The following is a 24769-nucleotide window of genomic DNA, read 5'->3' on the forward strand; positions in this document are numbered from 1 at the left end:
TGGAGAGCTAGAATTATGAAAAACTCTAAACATTCCAATGCAGGGTCCAAGATGCGATGCACTGGTTGTGAGCAGGAAAAGGTGTAATGGAAGAAGAAAACGAAGAGGTATTATGAAGTCATTAGACTTGATCGCGTGATATTTTGTTTCGGCAAAGTACTGTCATAAAATTCCTTGTTAAACAGGAAATTCCTGCTGTTCAGATTCAGTACACACTTCAGTATGCATAGAGATATGTGTGCACAAGTGCAGGAGATTATCAAAACATTTCAAAGATGGAAATATGAGCTTCCAAGATCAGTCTCCTAAATTGCCTCCAGTGAATACAACATGGAAAGTGATGACAACAGATAAGAAATGTTGCTATGGAAATAATTCTGGAAAACTTGCTGTAGGACACAGTACGGTGCAGGAAAATATTACAAGCTTAGATTCTCATAAAATTTGTAACTGCTTGGTTCCATGTTTAATGACATACAATATCAATACGAAGGAGATTATTTAAAAGATTACTCTTCAAAAATTTTAAATACTGTTAATACACAAGTAAATACAGTATGTAATAATTGATTTGCGCAACCTTCTAGTTTCAACTTTGCACAAAATTAATCTAGGTTCAGTGACTGATAAAGCAACTCTCAATAAGTGAAAGGAGGATCCTGATTTTCATTACTCCACATTGATACCCAATTTTTAACAAGGAACTTTGCATTAATCTATCATGCAGAGAGAGGAGAAATAAGGCGAGAAGTAGCTCACCCTCGGAATGTATCCAGAGACACTATCCTGGTTTTCTGGTGTTGAACAGCAGGCATCCTTTCAGACTTCATGACCTTGGAGTCATCTGCTAAGCTAGGGCTGCCTAAATCCTAAACAAGAGGATGATTGTACATTAGAACTGGACAAGGCTAAAAACAGTGCAAAGAAGACAGAGTCATACTCACACTCTGCAAGTCCAAAGAAGGTGCAACTCTTTCTTGTGTGTTGGCCATTCCCTTGTAGTTGACGGCGAACTTCACCAAGTTCCACAAGAGGACAAATAGAAAAAGTACGAAAAATGCACCCAGGATAGCTGAAACAAAATACAATTTAATTCTAGTAAGTAATGTAAGTTTGTCCGGCTATAATTCCCATATCAAGACCAAAGATCTGTTAGATGGCCCATCAGTGAGTGTTGAAGACCACCCTTCTAACTCAGCTGGGAAGACGGAAATGAGCTTGTTCGGAAGTGGGGAGGGGGGAGAATTGGATGTAGAAGAATAGGAATTGACGAGGGGAGAGCCTATCCAAGTGAAGAGAGCAGTGTACAAAGACGTGCAGATTTTCCTTGTCCTTGTCTCTTCTTCCATGTGTTCTCCCTCTTCCCATGTTGTCTTGTTATTGTGTTTCTCCTATTATATGTTCCTACTCAATTTTTCATTTTGCTTTGTGTTCACCAGCTCAGACAGATCTTCCAGTGATGATGGGATAGGACAGAGCTAACACCAGGTATAGGAAGCAACCAGCAACAGTTGCCTTAATTAAGGTCCAACACCAGCATTTGTCTGGTGTGAAAATGGAAAACAACAGAAATCTGCCTTCAGAATGGCCGACAGTGAGGTTCGAAACTACCATCTCTCAAATTCAAGCTAACATCTACACAGCCTGATCAAAGCATACTCCTATATTCCTACCACATGGTGTGGAAACACTGAAACACTTCTAAGCCTTTAACACATTGCTGACCGAATGCTTGAGCTTGTCACATACCCTGTGGACCGGACATTTTTCTACTAAGCATACTAGCGTGCACTTGATTATAAAAATGTACATAAATATTAAACCAGTCAATATTTTATCTTTAAAGTTGGTATGGGTACTCTCCAATGCCCCTAGTAGTAGTGGATCTGCCTTTACAAAACCATCTTCAGCCTCAATTCCTAACATATCATTAATGTTTACATCATTGTCGTCATCAGAATCACTTGAATAAATAAGTTCACTAGGTAAATTACGGCCTGTAGAGGCTTGAATATCACTTCCACTATCACTCTCACATTCAGGTTCCACTAATTCATTAGACTATTTCCATTTGAACGATCATCGGCATATAATTCTTCTAAAATATCGTCGTCAGCTAACACCGTATTCCGCGGGCGCTCCATCTTGTCATTGACTGAACCGACAGAAAGAAAGTCGATGTTTCGAAACTAAATCAAAGAATAAAAGAGGCCGTGATTAAAAGAAAAGTGGCAGATATACATCTACGATTTATTCTACTCAATGTGCACGTCCAAAATAGTTCAAGATATGGTCAAGATGTGTCACAGGAAGATCGAAAACAATGTCGTGAATAAAACCGAGATTTCTCGGGGCCCGTCACCTACCGCTGGCGAGCGTACTACGAGATTTCTCGGGGCCTGTCACCCATGTGTTAAAATTGAGAGCCACCAGAGCATGTTCAGGATTTTGTGGTTTGCTTAACTAATAAACAAAGAAGTATACAGAATAGCAAATGTTAGTCGTAAACTCATTCGATCAATGAAACGCCACAAAATTTCTCACCTTGGCCTCATCATCAGAAATTACCTTTACTAAATCTAACACCAGCTTTTATAATGCTAAATAAAGGGCTGCAGAAGTGTCAGGGGGAGACAAACATTGAAGGATGGACAGTAATTTACAAAGGTCGATCAAATATAAACAGGATTTTAGTTCCTGAACATCAACAGTTGGTAGGACTGGCCCTACACTTCTGCTATGCTTAGGTGGGACCATTAGGAGTGGGGAGAGTGTGCTATTTCCCGCCGTTTTGTCAGTAACGCTCACAATGTCGGAGCAACAGCTGCACCCCTCCAGTGTGCAATGCATAATTATAAAATTTCTTGCTCGTGAAGGAATAACAGCAGCGAAAATTTACCAGAGATTGACTGCACAGTTCGGTGATCAAACATTGTCAAGGACGCGTGTGTTTGCCTGGCATAAAAAGTTCAAGGAAGGACGAGAACATGTGGAAAATCAGAAACACGATCACCATCCTCGGACCAGCATTACAGACTAAAACATTTGTGCGGTTAAAGACATTATTGACGACGGTCGACAGTATCAGAAATTGCAGAATACGTCGGAATCAGTTATGGGAGCTGTCAAGCAATCACCACAAATGACCTACAGTTCCGTAAGGTGTTTCTAGATGGGTCCCTCGCCTTTTGACCAAAAAACTGAAGTTGAGACGTTTGGAGGTCTGTCAGAGGCTTACAGCACGGTTTGCGGAATATGGTGATGCATTTTTGAGTCGGATTGCCACCTGTGATGAAACATGGGTCCACCACTACACTCCCGAATCCAAACAAGTCAGTAATGAGTGGCGGATGAAGTGGGAGGCAGCACCAGTGAAACCCAAGACTCGACTGTCAGCTGTAACCGTTTCTTTTTCGAGCCTCGAGGCATTTTTTGATTGATTTTTTGTATGAGCGACACACAATCAATGCTGTTTACTACTGCGGGCTGTTGAACAAGGCGATGGTTGCATATCGCCGCAAAAGACGAGACCAACAGATTCAACAGGTCATCCTCCTCCACGACAATGTGCGGCCCCATACTGCAGCTCTGTCTCCAAGCTACAGGAAATGCACTGGACTACACTTGAACATCCTCCTTACAGCCCTGTGATTTCCATTTGTTCGGACCGCTTAAAGAAGCTCTAGGAGGGCAACAATTTGAAGATGACGAGAGTGTTGAAGGCTTCGTGCGCAACTGGCTGGTGACACGACCCTGTTCTTTTTACGATGAGGGCATCAAAAAGCTGCCCGTACGCTGGGACAAATGTGTTTCCAAAGCAAGAAACTATGTAGAAAAATAAATTGTAAATTGCCTTATGTTTTTCAATAAATGAATTTAAATAAAAAATAAAATCCCGCTTATATTTCATCCCCCCTCGTACAATGTTAAAAGACTTTTCCATCTGGCAAGAAAATGAACAGCTTTCGCTGCAGGGGAACCTGATATAGTAACTCTGAATAATAATAAGAAGAAGAAGAATATCATCATAGTCCTAACTTTCTAAATACCTGCCAACTTTGGAAAACAAAAAATTGGGAAATTGTAAAAAACATTTTCCTGCCATACAATGCCAAAAAATCACATTGGGAAGCAGTACAAAATATGCAACTTCCCCTGATTTATTAATCAATGGAAACTATTCCAAAAACAATTTCAGAAATGGAAAATTATATTTCTCTGCCATAACAGATACATCAAACCTTAATGAACACACCATGCTGTGTCAGTGATAAACAAAAATTGGTATTCCTTTAATGGAATATAGTTGCCTTCCCATCATTTCAATACTTTAACAATTTAACTCTGAAATGAAATGTCGTATGGCTTTTAGTGCCGGGATATCCCAGGACGGGTTCGGCTCGCCAGGTGCAGGTCTTTCTATTTGACACCCGTAGGTGACCTGCGCGTCGTGATGAGGATGAAATGATGATGAAGACGACACATACACCCAGTCCCCGTGCCATTGGAATTAACCAATTAAGGTTAAAATCCCCGACCCGGCCGGGAATCGAACCCGGGACCCTCTGAACCGAAGGCCAGTACGCTGACCGTTCAGCCAATGAGTCGGACAATTTAACTCTAATTGAGGATGAGTCTTATAAATGTAGCACATATTTCGGTTGTGTGACCTCGTTCAACTACAAAAAATATAATTTATACTGAATATACAAAATAATGGTGTGTATTGAAGTTATAAAAATAATTGTATTAAAAAAAATATAAAACATAAAAACTATGTTTACATAATTAAATCACCAATGAGTAAAATGTATTAATTCTAGAGAGTTCTTTAGTATTATTTATCTGTTGGCATAACACTTGAATAATCGTCAACAAAAATATATGATCAAGTTCCACTTTTCGGTTTGCATGTTAAAAATATAGAATCTATTCAAATCAAAAAAAAAAAAAATACAAATGTTAAAAAAATGATAATAAATAATATTAATATAGTATTACAGAAACCATTCGCAAGCTTGTTAGTCTATCACTTAACAATAATTAAAAAACTATGAACATAGTGGCACGAAATTTGTCCATGTAAACGTAAATTACATAATAAAAAATTAAAGGAAAATTAACCAACCCCTTTAAAATAATAATAATAATCATAATAATAATAATAATAATAAAAAACAGAGCAGAACCACAAGTAGATCCACAACTAGGAGAATACCAAGGGGGATTCAGAAAAGTGCGCTCTTGTACTGAACAGATACTCAACCTGAAGTCGGTGCTCCATCAGGTAAAAATGGCCGGTAAAAAATATATCATTGTCTTTGTCGACTTTATGAAGGCGTATGACTCAGTTGATAGACCTACTCCCATGATAATCCTGCAGGAATTATGACTGGACCAGAAGACCCATAACCTTATCCAGCAGACTTTTTTTTTCCTATTTGTTTTACATCACACCGACACAGATAGGTCTTATGGCGATGATGGGATAGGGAAGGGCCAGGACTGGGGAGGAAGCGGCTGTGGCATTAATTAAGGTACAGCCCCAGCATTTGCTTGGTGTGAAAATGGGAAACCACGGAAAACCATCTTCAGGGCTGCCGACAGTGGGATTCGAACCCACCATCTCCGAAAAAAAATCAAGAAGGAAGACAGGTGCCATTTGGACAAAGGAGAGGGAGGAACAACACAGCCAGAGGATGCACAATTACCGGGCAATTATCAAAACCCACCCCAAGCGCAATAGTTGAATATCTTGATACTTAGTTGGCCTATACAAAACAAGAAGAAGAATAACAATTGTGACGTGTGCTATGAGAGTATATATATTTGACCTAGTTCAAGTAAATTTAGGATCATTGAAAATTATATTAAATTTTATCGTCTACATTTGTGGGACACCCTGTACTGCACGTGCCGATTTTTCCGAGACTTGTAAGAGATACAAGCTTCGAGAGGTTTCCTAACAAGTGTCCAATTAAACATTTAGATTGGTTGGTTTAAATAAACTGAAAGGTAACTCCTGTGCGGTCATTGGTCATTAATTTTGCTGTGCCGTTTCCGGTTGCACCATCCAATGCGAGCTACAAATTTCCGAATGTAACTTAATTTTATTTTATTTCATGTTTTAATTCGTCACAGGAGTTTATGCATCGATTTTTCTATCAGAAATCAATTGTAATTTACAATGGTGTAAAGAGGTCTTACATCCATCTTCACGTTGTCACGAGGCAACCCTTTTGTAACAGTTTTGTAACCTATAATAATTTTTTCATTAAGCTTGACCTCAGTAACTCTGCTTCATTTTAACATGTTTTCCTATGACCTGTACTTTTATTTCTTTGGTGAAGGTGCTCGCTTCACATCCGAAGTATTTTACATGAAGATTAGTATTGGCAAGATTGTAAGACTGCAATTTAATTACATCAGGATTTGTTTTTCTATTTTGTGTTTATGTTACCCATAGCATTCTTTATTTCCTTTTTGATGTTTTTATAATAAATAAGTGTTTATTATAAGTAGGTATTAACTACATTATCCTTTGGTCGAAGTTTTGGCCATAAAAGTTCTTCGATCCACAACCTCATAGGGTTCCTTCTGCTGTCCACATCTTGCCATTAGTTTCTGTTTATTTTACCTTGTTTAATTTTGATTTTATGTTATGGTTTTAACAATTCAAATTTGCATTTAATGTCCAAATGTTTTTCTTTTCTAGTTGTTTCATTAATGCCCCCAAGAGCCACTAAACAAGAACAAAAACAACAACAATGGTAATACTGAAGGAAGCATTAAAATAAAAATAACACACAGCATGTCATTGATATAACCAAGGAGAGGGGCATAACATGGCGAATGTAGGTCTACAGACTGCAGCCATTTTGGACCCATGCCAATGACAGAGCAGACATCATTAAGATAAGTTCCAGATTTAAAGTTCCAGCTAACCACGGTATTACGCCATAAAGACTTGATGGCTGACGAGCAAGTGGGTGCGCGGTATGAGTCATGTAGCTATCAGCTTGCATTCAGGAGGTAGTGTCCGAAACCACTGTCAGCAGCCCTGAAGATGGTTTTCTGTGATGTCCCATTATCCCAACAGTCAAATGCTGGGGCTGCACTTAATTAAGGCCATGGTCGCCTCATTCATGCACCTAACCCTTTCCTACCCCACGATCACCACAAGACCTATATGTATCAGTGCAATATCAAGTAAACTAAAACTTAATGCCTGGACAATTAGGGATACCAGAGTGAGTTATTGTGGCCACTGACCACTATAGGACTAGGAAGTAAGTGTCTAGAGCCTTACTTAACATACATCATAACCCTTGTAGAACAAACAAACACAGAAGGCCAATAGAAGTAGAGGAAAGGGACAAACAACAGACATGTGTGGCTTTAAAGTCCTATAAACTCTGAAGCTTATTCCAAAGTTGGTATACTCAAAACAATATGTCTGGAATTTTCCCTGCTATAAGAAGCAATCTATATATATATATATAAAAATAAAGATTGTCTGTCCATTGCTCAGAATTTAAAAAGAATGGTATTTCTGTTTTGTTTTTCTGTTTTTTTTTTACAAGTTGCTTTACGTCGCACCAACACGGCAACAATGGGAAAGGAAAGGGCTAAGAGTGGGAAGGAAGCGGCTGTGGCCTTAATTAAGGTACAGCCCCAGCATTTGCCTGGTGTGAGAATGGGAAACCACGGAAAACCATTTTCAGGGTTGCCGACAGTGGGGTTCGAATCCACTACCTCCTGAATACTGGCCACACTTACGCGACCGTAGCTATCGATCTTGGTGGTATTTCTGTGCCAGTCGTGTCACCAGTAACAAGGAAATACACTTTTTAATTTTCTGTAATTTCTGTTTATCTGTCTGTATGCATGTACGCGCATCATGAGAAAACGGCTGAAGAAATTTTAATGAAAACCGGTGTGTAAAGTCAGGAAATAAGTCGCTACAATCTAGGCTATAAAAAATTTCATTCACGCTGAGTGAAATAGTACTTTGGGGGAAGGTCTAAAATTTAATTCTCAAATATATGTTTTTAGTTGTATTATTGATAAATACTACATAACTAAAGTTATATAGTATTAATAGAAGTACTCGTTCTTTGTACGGATTATCAGAAACTGGCTTTAGTTACTCATACTATCGGTGTGACTGACTTCATTAGATATTATATCACTGGTGTATTGTCCGACTCGTTGGCTGAATGGTCAGCGTACAGGCCTTCGGTTCAGAGGGTCCCGGGTTCGATTCCCGGCCGGGTCGGGGATTTTAACCTTAATTGGTTAATTCCAGTGGCCCGGGGGCTGGGTGTTTGTGCTGTCCCCAACATCCCTGCAACTCACACACCACACATAACACTATCCTCCACCACAATAACACGCAGTCACCTACACATGGCAGATGCCGCCCACCCTCATCGGAGGGTCTGCCTTAGAAGAGCTCCACTCGGCTAGTAATAGCCACACGAAATTAATTAATTTACTGGTGTATTTACTTAAGTACATAGAAATTATTTGTCATGTTTGGAATTATAGTGTATCTTCTTCTTTTCTTCATGGGAGCCTCTAAATATTAGTTCCTAATTAGCATCGACCTCTAAGATCTTTTGCTACCATGTTTTTCCTTCATTCCTACCTAGATACACTGCTCCTTTCACAAAGTTGCAGGTTTAGGGTAAGTATTCTTTTGCCAGATAGTACCACAAATATAAATATTATTGAATGTATTTGTTCGATCCGACATTTCATAACTATTACAAATGATAAAGGAAATACGCGATGCATAAAAGAAACTACTATAATTATCGAGAATTATAATTCTCAGGGCTTGTCACTCATGTCGCACATCATATAATGAATCTGAGTATACATGTTGAGAAATTTTTTCAAGTCATGGGTGCACCATCTTGACAATTGTGTACAGTATATAGGTTTCATGGTTACAATGATAGTAAAAGTGGACCAAAATATCGGCACTAATAACAACAGTGATCCTACTACTCCATGATTTGATATAAAATAGTTTAAACTATAGGTAACAGACTCCGCAAAATGCTGAAACCTAAGCCAGTACGTAAAAACGGAGGCCCGTCGGCAACCGCTGGTCGCTGTACTACGGAGATCTCCGGGGCTATCCCTTTCCATCCCCACCCAAAGGAGTGCTATGATCAATTTTGGTTGGCAGTTATGCCCAAACGTACATGCATAATCTCACTACTGTAGAATCCTGGAGCTGACGTTGCCATGGTTACGGCCGTTCATTTCTTTATCCGATTCCTAGAGCAGGGGTAGTGTGGTTACAATATCTCCATAACGGTTGGTTTTAGGGCCTTCAAACATGGTTTTCGAACCCAAAGGGTTTACAGAGTTATGTTCTTTGTGTCAAGGGGCTTAAAATGAGCTTTGTCTCGTCCTTGTATGACAAATTCGATTTCGCCTATATTAGCCTATTATTTTAATATTTTTATATCTCCTCCTGTTGCCCCCGGCCCCCTCAAATTGTTTTGAAAATAAAATACAGCCCATATTACTCACTGGCAATGTAGCTTTCTACAGGTGAAGTAATTTTTAAAATCGGTTCAGTAGTGTTTGAGTCTATCCGTTACAAACAAATATACAAATTTTTCCTCTTTATAATATTAGTATAGAAGTATAAATTACATTCCTACACATACGGCTTCCATCAGGAAGGGCATCCAGCTGTAAAACAGGGTTTAATCCACATATGCGACACAGTTCGTACCCGCAACCTCACAGGTGTGGGTAAAGCGATAGAAGAATAAGATACTCATTTTTTATTCTTTTCACCCCCTTAAGTGGATTTTCCAAAAAGAGTGTGTTCATTTTTAAAGGAGATTCCAAGTACAAATTTTAAAGTCTGTAACATCTTCTTTTTTGAGATATATGTATCCTCATATAAATAACTCAACTCCTTCTTCACTTTCTTTACCCCCCCCCCCCCCAAAAACGAATATTTGTGTTCTTTTATTTTTAAAGGGGATTCCAAATATCAGTTTTCATGTCTGTAACATGTTAGGTTTTTGTGATTTATTGTAGATAATTTCGCTGCTGTAGAATCCTGCAGCAGACGTTGCCATGGTTACGGCAGTTCATTACTTTATCCGATTCCTATAGCAGGGGTAGAGTGGTGCCAATATCTCCGTAACGGTTGGTTTTAGGGCCTTAAAACCTGGTTTTCAGGCCCATAGGGCTTACCGAGTTTTGTTCTTTGTGTCAAGAGGATTAAATTAATAATAGTAATAATGTTATTAGCTTTACGTCCCACTAACTACTTTTACAGTCTTCAGAGACGCCGAGGTGCCGGAATTTAGTCCCGCAGGAGTTCTTTTACGTGCCAGTAAATCTACCGATATGAGGCTGCCGTATTTGAGCACCTTCAAATACCACCGGACTGAGCCAGGATCGAACCTGCCAAGTTGGGGTTAGAAGGCCAGCGCCTTGACCGTCTGAGCCACTCAGCCCGGCGAGGATTAAATTAAGCTTTGTCTCGTCCTTATACAACAAATTCGATATTTTGCCTATATTAGCCTATTATTTTTATATCCCCCCGTGCCCCCCACTTCGAATTGTTTTGAAAATAAAATACAGCCTATGTTACTCACTCGCAATGTAGCTTTCTATAGGTGAAAACATTTTTAAAATCGGTTCAGTAGTTTTTGAGTCTATTCGTTACAAACAAACAAATTTTTCCTCATTATAATATTAGTATAGACTAAATTTCCGATCATTTATGTCTTAGACATTTTTATCGTACCGACTATGATAACAGAGGTACCGTATTCATGAATTTGGATTTTTGTACCTAAGTCCATATCAGCACCGAGTCGCAAGAAAATGGGTGAAGAGAATTTAATGAAAATCAGTGTGTAAAGTCTGGAAATAAGGTGCTACAGTCTACACTATAAATAATTTTATTCACCCTGGTCGAATGGTAGTTTAGGGGAAGGTGCTTAAAATTTAATATTTAATTACCTATGTTATTGGTTGTATCAAAAAGTACTATATAACAAAAGTTATAACTAGAGCCCGGATTTCCATGCAAATGCATGTTTTTAAATAAGCTAGCTACACTTCTCAAACTTAGCAAATATTTGTTTTACGGCTTAATAATTCCAAATAACCGTTCTTTTTCCGTGCATGTTTGCGTGTTTAGGCATTTTTCAGAGAAAATTCATGCATATTTGGAATATTTTGGATTTAATAGCGCATATTTGGACATTTAATATTGCATAATATGACTTTTATTCTGACTTTGACGCATATATATTGTTAACTTGCACCCTAGTGCATTTTCTGAATGTTAGTTTGCAGAATTTGGGACAATTTTTCACGTTGTAGGCTACAGTATGTCTATTACTGAGAGACGGAGAGAATGTATTCCTGGCATCCTATGTGACAACCATAGTTAATAGCCTACATACGGTACAGGCCCTACAGTATAATGCAATTAACCAAACACTTTCTTATCTGTTGCTTGAGTAAACAATGACATAAGTCAGAAGGCCCCCGTCGAAATCTAATTCTTAGGAATAAGGTGTCCCAGTTTTGCAGTTGTACATTGCTATAAATTGAACCATAAATTGTGCATTTATCATTGACGGCTCATTTTTCGTCTGTTAGATGAACAAAAGAAACCTTGTATCGCACTTCTGTGGTGCAGCGTTACTGGGATAGCAGCTTACAAATTCTGGTATTTCATTGAACCCTCTACCGTTGTTATCCTGGAATGTCCTACCCGGAACTCTCAATCGTCACACGTCTGTGTTATCGCAACAAGCAATCGTTACCACCTATTGAGGACATTCAAATGTGTCTGCAATTATCGCATGGAGAAGCAGCTGCCGCAGATAGAGATAAGTTGAACAAACTAATTCGTTCAAATCCTGATTTTGAATTCGTCAAGCTTATAAAAGACGTATTGTGGTGAAAATGCAAAAGACGTACAATTTGACCTCTCTTTGTCCAAATGTCTTCATTGAATTATCCATCTATCACTTCTCGTGTCGTAAAAAGATAATTTTCTGTGCTTAAGTATGTGCTGAATGATAAATGGATGACCTTAAATCAAGACAATTTTGAGAAATTAGGGTAGTTTTTGTTCATGTTTCAAAAGGAACTGAATTTCGATAGTGCATATTTTCCAGTTTATTGTGCATGTTTTGCCATATGATAGTGCATGAATGCATGCATATTTTGAGATTTGATAGTGCATGGAAATCCGGGCTCTAGTTATAACCAATACAATTTCTGATCATTTATGTCTTATTCAGTTTTACTGTACCGACTATGATAAGATTATGATATAGATGTTGATTCCCATAGGGAATCTGAAATATTTGTCCTGAATGAGTAAATTTATAATACCAATATAAATGGTCCGTTATTGGACATTATAAATTTTCCAGCTAACTCATTCTTGGTTGCCAGCGTTTCGCCCTCGTGTGCTAGGGTGGGCTCATCAGTTGGTACCTAGCACACCTACCAATAGTGATGAGACAAAGTCTCTTAGTGCATTGGCACTGCCGGTGGCTCCAGTTAGCCTACCCAGTGGCCTCCACGGTATGCACTAGCCAGCGTATTGGTAGGTGTGCTAGGTACCAACTGATGAGCCCGCCCTAGCACACGAGGGCGAAACGCTGGCAACCAAGAATGAGTTAGCTGGAAAATTTATAATGTCCAATAACGGACCATTTATATTGGTATTATAAATTTACTCATTCAGGACAAATATTTCAGATTCCCTATGGGAATCAACATCTATATCATCTGATGGCCAAGCAGGCATCAATTTTTAGTGATGAGACAAAGTCTCTTAGTGCATTGGCACTGCCGGTGGCTCCAGTTAGCCTACGCAGTGGCCTCCACGGTATGCACTAGCCAGCGTATTGGTAGGTGTGCTAGGTACCAACTGATGAGCCCACCCTAGCACACGAGGGCGAAACGCTGGCAACCAAGAATGAGTTAGCTGGAAAATTTATAATGTCCAATAACGAACCATTTATATTGGTATTATATGATAAGATTGGTGGTGAAAATATCACAGAAAAAAAAACTAAATGTGAAGACCTACAATATAGAAAGCTCATAAAACTGATCGACAATAACATTACATCAACCATTAGTTGTGATGTGCTTTGTGTCTTCTGCTGCCACTCATCTCCGATAGATAGTATTACTGCTGCAGAGCAAGTATAACAGCCTGCCTGAATATTGGCGGAAATAGCTGGGGCGTTAGATCTCTCTCTTCTTTAGCATGCCATTCGTGTGGTTCATAAGGCCTCCGTGGCTCAGGTGGCAGCACGTCGGCCTCTCACCACTGGGTTCCGTGGTTCAAATCCAGGTCACTCCATGTTAGATTTGTGCTGGACAAAGTGGCGGCGGGACAGGTTTTACTCCGGGTATTCTGGTTTTCCCTGTCATCTTTCATTCCAGCAACACTCTCCAATATCATTCATCTGTCAGTCATTAATCATTGCCCCAGAGGAGTGCAATAGGCCTAGGCAGACGGCACAATTCCAATCCTCACCGCAAGACGGGGGCTTCATTCATTCCGTCCCTGACCCGGTCACTGACTGGACAACAGAGTGTAGGTTTTCATTTTCCTCTGGTTCCTAAATTTTCTGACACTAATAGTACGTAACACACTGGTTCATCATAGCATTCCAGCTATTCAATCTCTACTATGAGGCACTGACTAGATTGAGCAGTGTGCACATTAAGAAAATAATGGCAGAGGAGTGTTCAGGGCTGTGTGTGGCCTGGTCATTCCAGCACTGAAACTCTGGACTGTAAGATCGACAGCAGAGCACTGTTCATTAAAAGTGAGAAAATGCGCGGTTTTTCATCTCATTGAGTATTTTATCTGGTAACATTTCTTTTAATCGTGACATTCCTACAGTCATCATTGCAATGACCTATGTTGAATTCACTTAGGAAAAACCACAAAGATAGTCTTTCTGAAAATTCTGTAGCAAAGCACGGTTACATCAGCTAGATAACATCAATAATTCTATTGGAGGTTTCTGGAAGTGTTTAAGAGAACACTGCAAGCTACCCTTATTAAACTACTATCTGATACTTACGGTAGAGGGCACTAAATGGACTCTCCAAGACCTCGATACTATCACAGCCGCTGTCCGATATATTCAATCTGTACTGGCCATACTCCTTAAAGCTATAAGTAGTGCTGGAATAAAACAGGAAATGAATTAGTGAACCGAGGAGATAATTATCTGGCAGTAAGTACTCACAAAGATTATTGCACTCACTGGCACCACCGCTGTCCATTGCTCTCGAAGTACATTTTTACAGGATATACTGTCTTCACGACCAGGGACACATTCCCTTTAGCTTCAATACGGGCCCACTCCAGGAACTCGCACTGAAATATTTTAAAAAATATAAAAATGTTGTACCAAAATTCCAATCTACTGTATATATATAAAATAACTTGTCCTGACTGACTGACTGATTCATCATTGCCGAGCCAAAACTACTGGACATAAAGAAATGAAATTTTGAGGATACATTTATAGTACAATGTAGGTGCTCGCTAAGGGAGGATTTTTGGATATTTCGTCGCTAAGGGGGTGAAATTTTTAAATGAGTGCATCTATATTTCAAAACATTAAAAGTTTACAGATGTAAAAATGGGTATTTAGAATCTCCTTTAAAAATAAGGAAACACATATTTTTTTTTTTTGTTTTCGGAAAATCCCAACAGGAGGGGTGAAATAGGGTGAAAAGGGGGTTGAATGCCTGTAATGAGGATACTTATATCTCAGAAACTGAAGATATTACAGACCTAAAAATTGGTATTTGGAATCTCCTTCGAAAATAAAGAAACACATATTTTTGTTTTTGGAAAATACAAGTAATGGGAGGGTAAAATAGGGTGTTAATTTTTAAAATGAGTTTATCTACATCTCAAAACTTTAAAATATTACAGGTGTAAAAATTGGTATTTAGAATCTCCTTTAAAAATAAAGAAACACGTATTTTTTTGTTTTGGGGAAATCCTATACTATTAAAGAAACAAGTATTTCTTGCCAGAAAACTCACTTAAGGGGGAGGGGGAGTGTGAAAAAAAGTGAATTTTTTTTTTATGGGGATACTTATATCTCAGAACTGAAGGTAACAGACGTGAATATTGGTATTTTGAATCTCCTATAAACATAAAGAAACACGCCTTCCTTTTTTTTTTCGGTGGGGCGGGGGGATCAACTTAACGGCGATGGGGTGAAAAAGGAGTTAAGACCAACTGATTTTACTGTTCATAATGTACTTATTCTGATCATAAAGTGATCATTTTTAATCTCTTCTGGGTTCATTTTCAAGAGCCATCTTTTCCTTTGGAGAACATAAAGTTCGATTACAGTAGATTGTCCTGGCATATAAATAAAAAATTTTAAACATTTGAAATAAACGATAGGAATGACATTGACCGTGCAGTTGTTCACCTCTATAATAAGGTCAATAATGCACGCATGTATATCATTCGTGTGGCCAGAAATCTCGCGCACTTGCCTACGCGCAACGATGGTGCTGGTCACGTTGTCAGCAATGACAATGGCAGCAGATGTAATTTAGCACCAAGTAGCGGTCTTGCATCTTGCTGTGGGGTTCAGAACATCAATAATAATAATAATAATAATAATAATAATAATATTCTGGACCGTCGTCAAAATGGGTCCTGGCCGGGTAATGACTACGAATGCAGTCCGGCCGCGGGTTCAGTACCGCCAAGGCACCCAAGACAACACCACGCCGGATCTCCTCAAGAATTTGATCCATATTGAAAATGCTTATAGGAAAAGATGGCAAAGATTTAGGGACACAACTGACCGGGTGGAATACCTGGACCTAGCCTGGGAAGTACGAAATTGATTGCTGGAAATAAAGATGGAAAAATGGGAAGAATCTTGCCATAATCTCTCAGGAAACGAGTCAGATCGCGAGTTTTGACGGATTCTCTCAGAAAACGAGTCAGATCGTGAATTTTGGTGGATTATATATAAAATGTTAATTTGATTTGATTTGTTTATTTATCATCAACAGAGATATTCATTCTCCAATTACAGATGATATAATACATTCAAATAATAACAATATTAACAGCACTTACTACTACAACTAATTATAACTATGCAATAACTAAGCAACGTTAAGCATTCAATTATAAATTTCAGTATAATACTGTAGCAAAGCGCGGGTATCTTGCTAGTATATCAATAAAATGAATGTTCTATAGTCATGTGTAGAAAGGCAAGAAAAGGAAAACAGAATAGGATGAACACAATACCAGGTGTTTCTTCTTTTAGCTAGTGTTCTACATTTCACTGATTCATTTAGATATTTTGGCGCCATAGGGTAGGAAAGGTTCTAGGATTGGGAAGGAAGCATCCATGACCTTGAGGCACAACCCCAGCATTTGCCCGGTGTGAAAATGTGAATCCACAGAAAACCAACTTCAAAGATGCTGACAGTGGGGTTCGAACCCACCATCTACCAATGCAAATTTACAACCTCACGATCTAAACCATTAAGCTGATTTGATGTACCATGTAATTCTATTCATGTTCCCACCTATACAAATGACTTAATGTGTCAATAGTTTGCTGCTATCTACTACCTATATTGAGCTATTTAGTTCCTATTCTCCTTGTGTGTTTTTTCCGAGTCTTTTATCTTATGTCTCTTCCCTTTTTTTCTATGTTCATCCAGCTTTCTTCTTATCCCCACAGTTTCTACTGAAGATCTGTCAAGGAAACTTCCTCACTGGTATGAAGCAGGAATGCTGAAACAAGCTTGGTGAGGGCTAAGAAGAAATTAATATAGAAGAAGACTGATGAGGAGAGAGTGTTGTTTACAAGGAACTTGGTATACAGTAACACAACATAAAGTTTATTGCTGCAATAGTTTTATACAGTATTTACAAGAAATAAAATGAAACTTTTCTTGAAGCTTGATTGATTGCACGCAGTAAATGCTGTTATTAAATGATAGACTGAAAGTCTGTGGCACAAATATATATTTACAAAGAGAGAGTCCTATATACACATTGACACCTATCTTGAGGAGATAGTCTATTCCACTGGGAAATGTCCTTGGATAGTCGAAAACTATCTGTTGTGGGATAACAAGCATAACTTGTAGGGAGAGTCGCGTTAATATAATGCTAGTATTGGATTTAGACTTGCAAGGAACTTGCATCAATATCTTAATTCACAGAATGCTAAGATAGTCGTCGAAGCACTGGTGAGAACTTGAGAGTGTAGCAGAATGCTTGACTCGGGGCTCGACGTGGCTACGGGAATCAGGGGAGATGAGGCAATGTCCGGAGGTGAGACCTCACAACCAGCAATCTGTACACCTGTTCAAGAGGAATGCGGTGTGACTTGCGGTGTGGGCTGGCCGTTGGACACTGGGGTAGTCCTCTGTAAGGTGAGGAACGTCGCTCCTTATATAGCGCTGGCTGACGTCACAGACGAGCATGCCAGGCGCAGTGCAGTCCTCTCGTAGGCTCTGGAAACATCGGTGATGCGGCGGGTTGCGGAGCTTGTAGGCGGAGGACACACACAACAGAGAGACCATCTATTTGAAGACAGCAGAGCATGACCATGTTCCTGTCTCGACTTCATGATAGATTTCAGCATTCAGTTATAGTAGGTTACTTAAATAGATAGATAAAAATGCCTCCGTGGCTCAGGTGGCAGCGCGTCGGCTTCTCACCGCTGGGTTCCGTGGTTCAGATTCCGGTCATTCCATGTGAGATTTGTGCTGGACAAAGCGGAGGCGGGACAGGTACTCCGGTTTTCCGTCATCTTTCATTCCACCAACACTCTCCAATATCATTTCATTTCATCGGTCAGTCATTAATCATTGCCCCAGAGGAGTGCAACAGGCTTCAGCAGCGGCACAGTTCCTATCCTTGCTGTTAGATGGGGCCTCATTCATTCCATTCCTGATCCGGTCGAATGACTGGAAACAGGTTGTGGATTTTCACAGATAGATAGATTTATCATCAACAGAATATGTTCCTAACTACAGATGGCGCAAATGATGATGGCAGCATTCTTGTTGGATGTACCATGGTAAATCAGGGGTTTTTTCTTTTTACTATTTGTTTTACGTCACACTGATACAGATAGGGCTTACAGCAACAATGGGATAGGAAAGGGCTAGTAATGGGAAGGAAGTGGCCATGGCCTTAATTAAGGTACCGGTACAGTCCCAGCATTTGCCTGGTGTGAAAATGGGGAACCAAAGGAAAACATCTTTAGGGATGCTGACAGTGGGGCTCGAACCCACTATCTCCCGGATGCAAGCTCACAGCTGCATGGCCAAACTGCTCAGTCCTCTATTTCTTTTTCCCCCTATCCAAGTGCATTGTTCCCAAAATTATTTTCTTTTACTATGTCATATATTTATACTCTTATTTGTTTCTCTACAGATTTTAATAGAACGTCATAACTATTTTCATATCAAAGTTTCTGGCCAACATTCCGTGTTGACTTCTTCCACCAAGTGTGCTGCTTTGCTTATTAATCATCAGTGGCTATCCTCAATTTTTAAAACCGTATTTACTTGCATAATACCCGCATATTTTTAAAAAAAATTTGAAGCACGAAATTGGGATGCGGGTTTTATGTGCGTCAATGTTGGCATTTTAAAAATCAAAATCAGCTTTCCTAAAGTTAGGGTGCGGGGATTATTCGCGTAAATACGGTATTATTAGATGTACATAACAAGAATACTGTCTCCATCATTCAAGAAGTAATTCATGAAGAACCCAGACACATGCTTTTTTTGAAAAAGACTGATATCCATTTTCATCAAGATGGATATTTTTACCAGGTGTATGCATACGTCTTTTCAAGTTTCATTAAGAGACGGCACCAGCGAACAGCTTATGAATTTAACACATACGTCAGTTTGTTCGTCTGTCATTAACCTATCAACACACACAAGTTGAGCCCGCTCTGTGTTGTATCGTTCAGTGATCATGTCGAGGTTTGTGCCTGAAAAATAAAATTTGCGGCATGCATTGCTTTTCTTATTTAATCAAAAGAAAAGGCTGTAAAAAGTCATTGTTTGCTGGTAGAAACATATGGTGAACACGCTCCATCGATTAGAGCATGTGAGACATGGTTTCGACAATTTAAACGTGGTGACTTCAGTGTGAAAGACTGGATGAATGGGGAAGATCAACAAACACGGTAAATGGGTCCCACACGCTTTTGAATGAACGGCAAATGAAAAATTACAAAGTCACTTGCGAAATGCTGCTTCAACGCCACGAAAGAAAATATTTCTGTACCAAATTGTGATGGCTGATGAAAAATGGATTTATTCTGAAAACCCGAAGCGGATAAAATCGTGGTTGTCACCTGGCGAAGCTGGTCCTTCAACACCAAGGCCAAATCGCTGCGGCAAGAAGACGATGCTTTGTGTCTTGTGGGACCAGAGCGGCATTGTGTATTATGAACTCTTGAAGCCCGGTGAAACCGTTAATGCGCAACGCTATCGCCAACAAATGATTAATTTAAATCACGCATTGATCGAAAGATGACGAATGGGCCAGAAGACAAGGCAAAGTGATTTTGTTACATGCCAACGCGCCGTCTCACATAGAAAAACCAGTGAAAGACATCTTGAAATCGCTTGGATGGGACATTCTTCTACATCCGCCATACTGCCCCGACCTGGCGCCATCTTTCACCTCTTCGCATCAATGGGGCATACACTCGCAGAGCAGCACTTCAGCAATTTCGAGGAAGTTGGAAAATGGCTCAACGAATGGTTTGCCGCATAAGGCAAACAGGTTTTCTTAATATCATGCATTACTTACCTGAAAGATGGGTGAAGTGTGTAGAAGCCGATGGCCAATATTTTGAATAAACAAGAAATTAATTTCCATTGAAAATTACATGTTTTCTTTACGACAAAAACCGGCAAATACTTGTGCACACCTGGTAAATGATATATTTTTGTCAATTTTAATAACATTACTGTACATCCCTATACTGGTATTTTTCCATTCATTGTTTTATATATGGCTGAAGAAGGCCTAAATGTTTGGTTGAAACATGTAAAAAAGATTTTATTTATGACCTTTTAAGTTTTTCTAATATAGACTCTATTGAACTTTTTTACTAAGGAGGCTTTTTTAATTTTTCCTCCTTTTTCAAAGGAATTTTGTGTGTTATATGTCATCAGTGTGAACATGAGATTCGCAAACTGTAGACCATTGTTCCGATCGGCGACCTGTCCTCCCCTACACACCTCACATGATCGCCCCACTGATGCTTGTCCAAATGCATAGGTTAATTCCGAATTTAGCCTTTATCTCGTCACTGCAGCTACCTTCCTGACACTGTTCCCACCTCCTGCTCTAACATCATAATTTTTTAAATTCATTCATGGAAGAAAAGTCAGCTAAAGACACTTACCATAATCATAATTTTTTAAATTCATACATGGAAGAAAAGTCAGCTAAAGGCACTTACCATGTAACACTCCTCCGACTGCCTGAACAAGCAGATGTCTTTAGTGCTTTGAGACATCACATGGAACCAGGCTTCATCCATCGTCAGTACAATTCTATTACACACCAACCAACGAAATTTTTTTCCAAAATCTGGATTAAAAGAAACAGAGTTGTTTAAAAACACTTATTAGTAAAATAACGCTTATTAAAATGATACTTCATACACCAATCTTACAATGCATGAGCTTAATGGTCCATTAAACGGTGAACAATGAAGAAACAAAAATTACATTTTTAACCCTTGTAGCTGAGGATGCGGAAAAAATGAATGATGGAATAGAGAAGAGCCGACTAAGATGGTTTGGGCACATAAAGCGAATGAGCGACGAATGAATGCCAAAAAATGTGATGGAAATGCAAATCCAAGGAAGGAGAGGCCGTGGACGAACACGATTGAGATGGAAGGATACCATCCAACGCAGCATTATAGAAAGAAACTTGGACTGGGGCACAGTGTTGGAGGAGGAGTGGTGGAAAGACCGAAGAAAGTGGAGAGGAACCATATTTTCCCCTACCCGGCTACAGCTGGATAAAGGGAAATGATGATGATGATGATGATGATGATGATGATGAACTGAGGATGTAAGTGAAAGTGCGCCCTCACCACCAAAAAATAGAAAAAGACGGATGATATGTCGCCAATAGCTGCACTACCAAAAAGACCAGCTGGTGACATTTTGACATGGAAATAAACGTAAAACTGCCGGGCTGAGTGGTTCAGGTGTTTGAGTCACTGGCCTTCTGACCCCAACTTGGCAGGTTCGATCCTGGCTCAGTCCAGTGGTATTTGAAGGTGCTCAAATACGTCAACCTCGTGTTGTTAGATTTACTGGCTCACAAAAGAACTCCTGCGGGACAAATTTCCGGCAGCTCCGAAAACAATAAAAGTACTTAGTCGGACGTAAAGCACATAACGTTATTATTATTAAACCTATAAAACTTATTTGAAATAGTGCTCTTTTCACATTTTTTCATATCCAGTGCAAAACGAGTAGTTTTCTCAGTATTTTAGAAGAAAAAAACAATTACTCCCTCCAGTATCTACTCCACAGCATAAACCATGGATCTTTCATGCTTTGTAATTTTTTCTACAAACATTCCTTTTTGTGTGTGTGTGTGTGTGTGTGTGTGTGTGTGTGTGTGTGTGTGTGTGTGTGTGTGTGTGTGTGTGTGTGTGTGTGATATAATTTGTAGGTTTTCAATTTCCAAGGCCTAATTATAACGTATAATGTAGGTGAGGGTGGCTGAAACATGTCTTACTAAATTAACTGTGTAATGACATTTTTCAATTTATAAAACTGCAAATAAATGTATTTGTACTGGACAAGTATATTACCAACTTCTATACAATTGTCTTCCATTTTGTGAAGAGTGTAGGGGAACTTAATATTAAATGGTTCATTGGAACGGAAATGAAACCGCCTCATTTTGAGCAAATAAACATTTCCCTTTACTGATTCATTATTGGGGAGATATTTAATAAAACATTTACTGCAGCAAAGTAGTTATACATTAGTAAAAGGACTTATAACAATTTAAAACTTGCACCATTGGTCACATAGCCTCTGATTGAACTAGTCCTCTTGTTGCAGAATTCTAAGTGATATCGTTCTCATAACTGTCCAAATATTGTGCACTTGCATGAGATTGACAGTTCATGGTATGTTGGGGTTTCTCAAATGACATGGTGGAATCCATGTACTGCAAGCAAATACAGTAGAGACAATACGCGACACTCAGCGAGATATCGAGGGACGGCTATTAGAGCTCTCTCTACCGGGTAGACCTGAGAACTACTGATTCTGTCATAAGAGCACGTGTATTTGCGTGTGAAGTTTTTGGTGTTATTTATGCGTTTTCAGTGAGTTGATATAATTTAATAGTAGCGTGTGTCATTCCTTGACATCTCCTCTCAACACGAGGGGAAAGGTATGTGCTGTGTTTGACTGCAGTAACTATGAAGTAGAGAAGAATGCGTGGTCTTTCTTTCGCTAACCTCGTGAAAAGAAAATGTAAGTAATATTGTGTTTGCATATATATTCTTCCAGAGACAAAGAGATTGTTATAGTACTTCATAAATTTCTGACCTGTTCGACCCCTATTTTAACTGGCTTAAAATAGAATACGCCTATTTTATTGTATAGTGCAGCAGTTAACCTTCAATACCGATGTGTTGTTGTAGGTGTGATCTGTGGGTTTTGAAATGTCACAGAAGTGATTTGGATAAGGTGTACAAGAAAGAAGGGACGTTACGCTTATATAAGAATTAAAAGACCTGTTCAGATCATTTCCAGGCCAGCGACTTTAAAAATCCTCGAATATACAGCCAAGGGTATGTTACATTTTTACTCCAATTGTACGTAAGTTTTCCTCAAAGCATCACCATCGACAACATTTTCATACTTTTCTTTCTCTTATCCCTCTTCTCAGATTAAAGCCGGGATTTTATAGATTTTCTTTCTGTTAGTAGGCTTCATGTTAAGAGGAAAATTATCCAGCTCTTAAATGTTAATTCATTGCATCATGTGTGTAAGGAATGTGCCGATATTTTTATTTACAAGTGTCTTAATGTGACGATACAAAGTTTTTAAATGATAAAAAAAGACAAATCTAACCGTAAAAGTTCAGACAGGAATGCTAAAGTAATGCATAAATGAAAGATCAAGATTTCACAGCAGTCCATTTCACATCTTGTTTATATGTCTAATTTCAGTCTTTAAATAATAACCTTTTAAATAATTCTTCATTCATTTATCCAGAATTGCTTTAGCAACTTCGAAGTTAATATCTCAATAATACTTTATTTCTAGACGTAATTTCTTTATCCATTTTCGTATATTCATTTCCAATGATATTTGAATTTAGCGCGACTTTTCGGGTCAAGTCACGAGGAGCGCCACCGTCGAATTGTCTCCCATTTAACAAGGCTAAATCCGTAAGCGTCGCGTATTGTCTGTACTGTATTTGCTGCAGGTCCTTTAAACACGTGCCTCGTCTCAAAATTTGCTGCTGTCCATGTACGATCGATCATGGCCCCAGTTCCGTAGAATTCCGTGGGTACTTCTTCTTTTTTTCCTTATTAGTGTTCTTAGTAGGTTATCCGATGCCCTTGTGTTAGGTAGGGGCAAATACAGTAGAGACAATACGCGACATTGAGCGAGATATCGAGGGACAGCTATTGGAGCTCACTCTAGCGGATAGACCTGAACATTACTGATTCTCTCATAAGAGCGCGTGTATTTTTGTGTGAAGTTTTTGGCGTTATTTATGCGTTTTCAGTGAGTTGACATAATTAAATAGTAGCGTGTGTCATTCCTTGATATCTCTTCTCAACATGAGGGGAAAGATATGTGCTGTGTTTGGCTGCAGTAATTACGAAGTAGAGAAAAATGCGCGGTCGTTCTTCAGGTTCCCTCGTGACAAGAACATGTAAGTAATATTGTGTTTGCATATATATTCTTCCAGTGACAGAGAATTTTATAGTACTTCATAATCTTCTGATCTGCTCGACCCATATTTTAACTGGCATAAAATGTAATACGCATATTTTATTGTATAGTGCAGCAGTTAACCTTCAATACCGATGTGTTGTTGTATGTGTGATCTGTGTGTTTTGAAATGTCACAGAAGTGATTTGGATAAGGTGTACAAGAAAGAAGGGACGTAACGCTTATATAAGAATTATAAGATCTGTTCAGATCATTTCCGGGCCAGCGACTTTAAAAATCCTCGACTATACAGCCAAGGGTATGTTACATTTTTACTCTAATTGTACGTAAATATTCCTCAAAGCATCACTATCGACAATATTTTCAAACTTTTCTTTCTTTAATCCCTCTTCTCAGATTAAAGCCGGAATGTTATAGATTTTCTTTCTGTTAGTAGGCTTCATGTTAAGAGGAAAATTGTCCAGCTTTTAAATGTTAATTCATTGCATCATATGTCAAAATCAGATCAAAATCTCTTTATTTGCAAATGAGGTGTTTACCTCGGTGGCAAATGGTACACTAAAATGTGCCGATATTTGTATTGACAAGTGTCTTAATGTGATCATACAATGTGTTTTAAATGAGAAAAAAGACAAATCCAACCGTAAAAGTTCAGGCAGGAGTGCTAAAGCTAAAAAAGTAATGCATACATGAAAGATCAAGCCATTTCAGAGTAGCCCATTTCATATCTTGTTTA

General features: G+C 38.9%; 1 protein-coding gene across 1 annotated transcript in view; it reads right to left on the reverse strand.

Annotated features, from left to right (window-relative positions):
• LOC136881769 (heparan-alpha-glucosaminide N-acetyltransferase) overlaps positions 1-20624 on the reverse strand; it is an 84580-nt gene extending 63956 nt beyond the window's left edge. Inside the window, exons 1-5 of the mRNA XM_068229500.1 lie at positions 20544-20624; positions 14304-14416; positions 14118-14221; positions 945-1072; positions 760-869 (exon numbers count right to left, since the gene is read on the reverse strand). Of these exons, the coding sequence (XP_068085601.1) occupies positions 760-869; positions 945-1072; positions 14118-14221; positions 14304-14416; positions 20544-20624 (536 nt within the window). The remainder of the gene's footprint in view (positions 1-759; positions 870-944; positions 1073-14117; positions 14222-14303; positions 14417-20543) is intronic.
• Between the last annotated feature and the right edge of the window lie 4145 nt (positions 20625-24769).

Source organism: Anabrus simplex, chromosome 10, assembly GCF_040414725.1.
Source record: "Anabrus simplex isolate iqAnaSimp1 chromosome 10, ASM4041472v1, whole genome shotgun sequence".
NCBI classification, from domain to species: domain Eukaryota; kingdom Metazoa; phylum Arthropoda; class Insecta; order Orthoptera; family Tettigoniidae; genus Anabrus; species Anabrus simplex.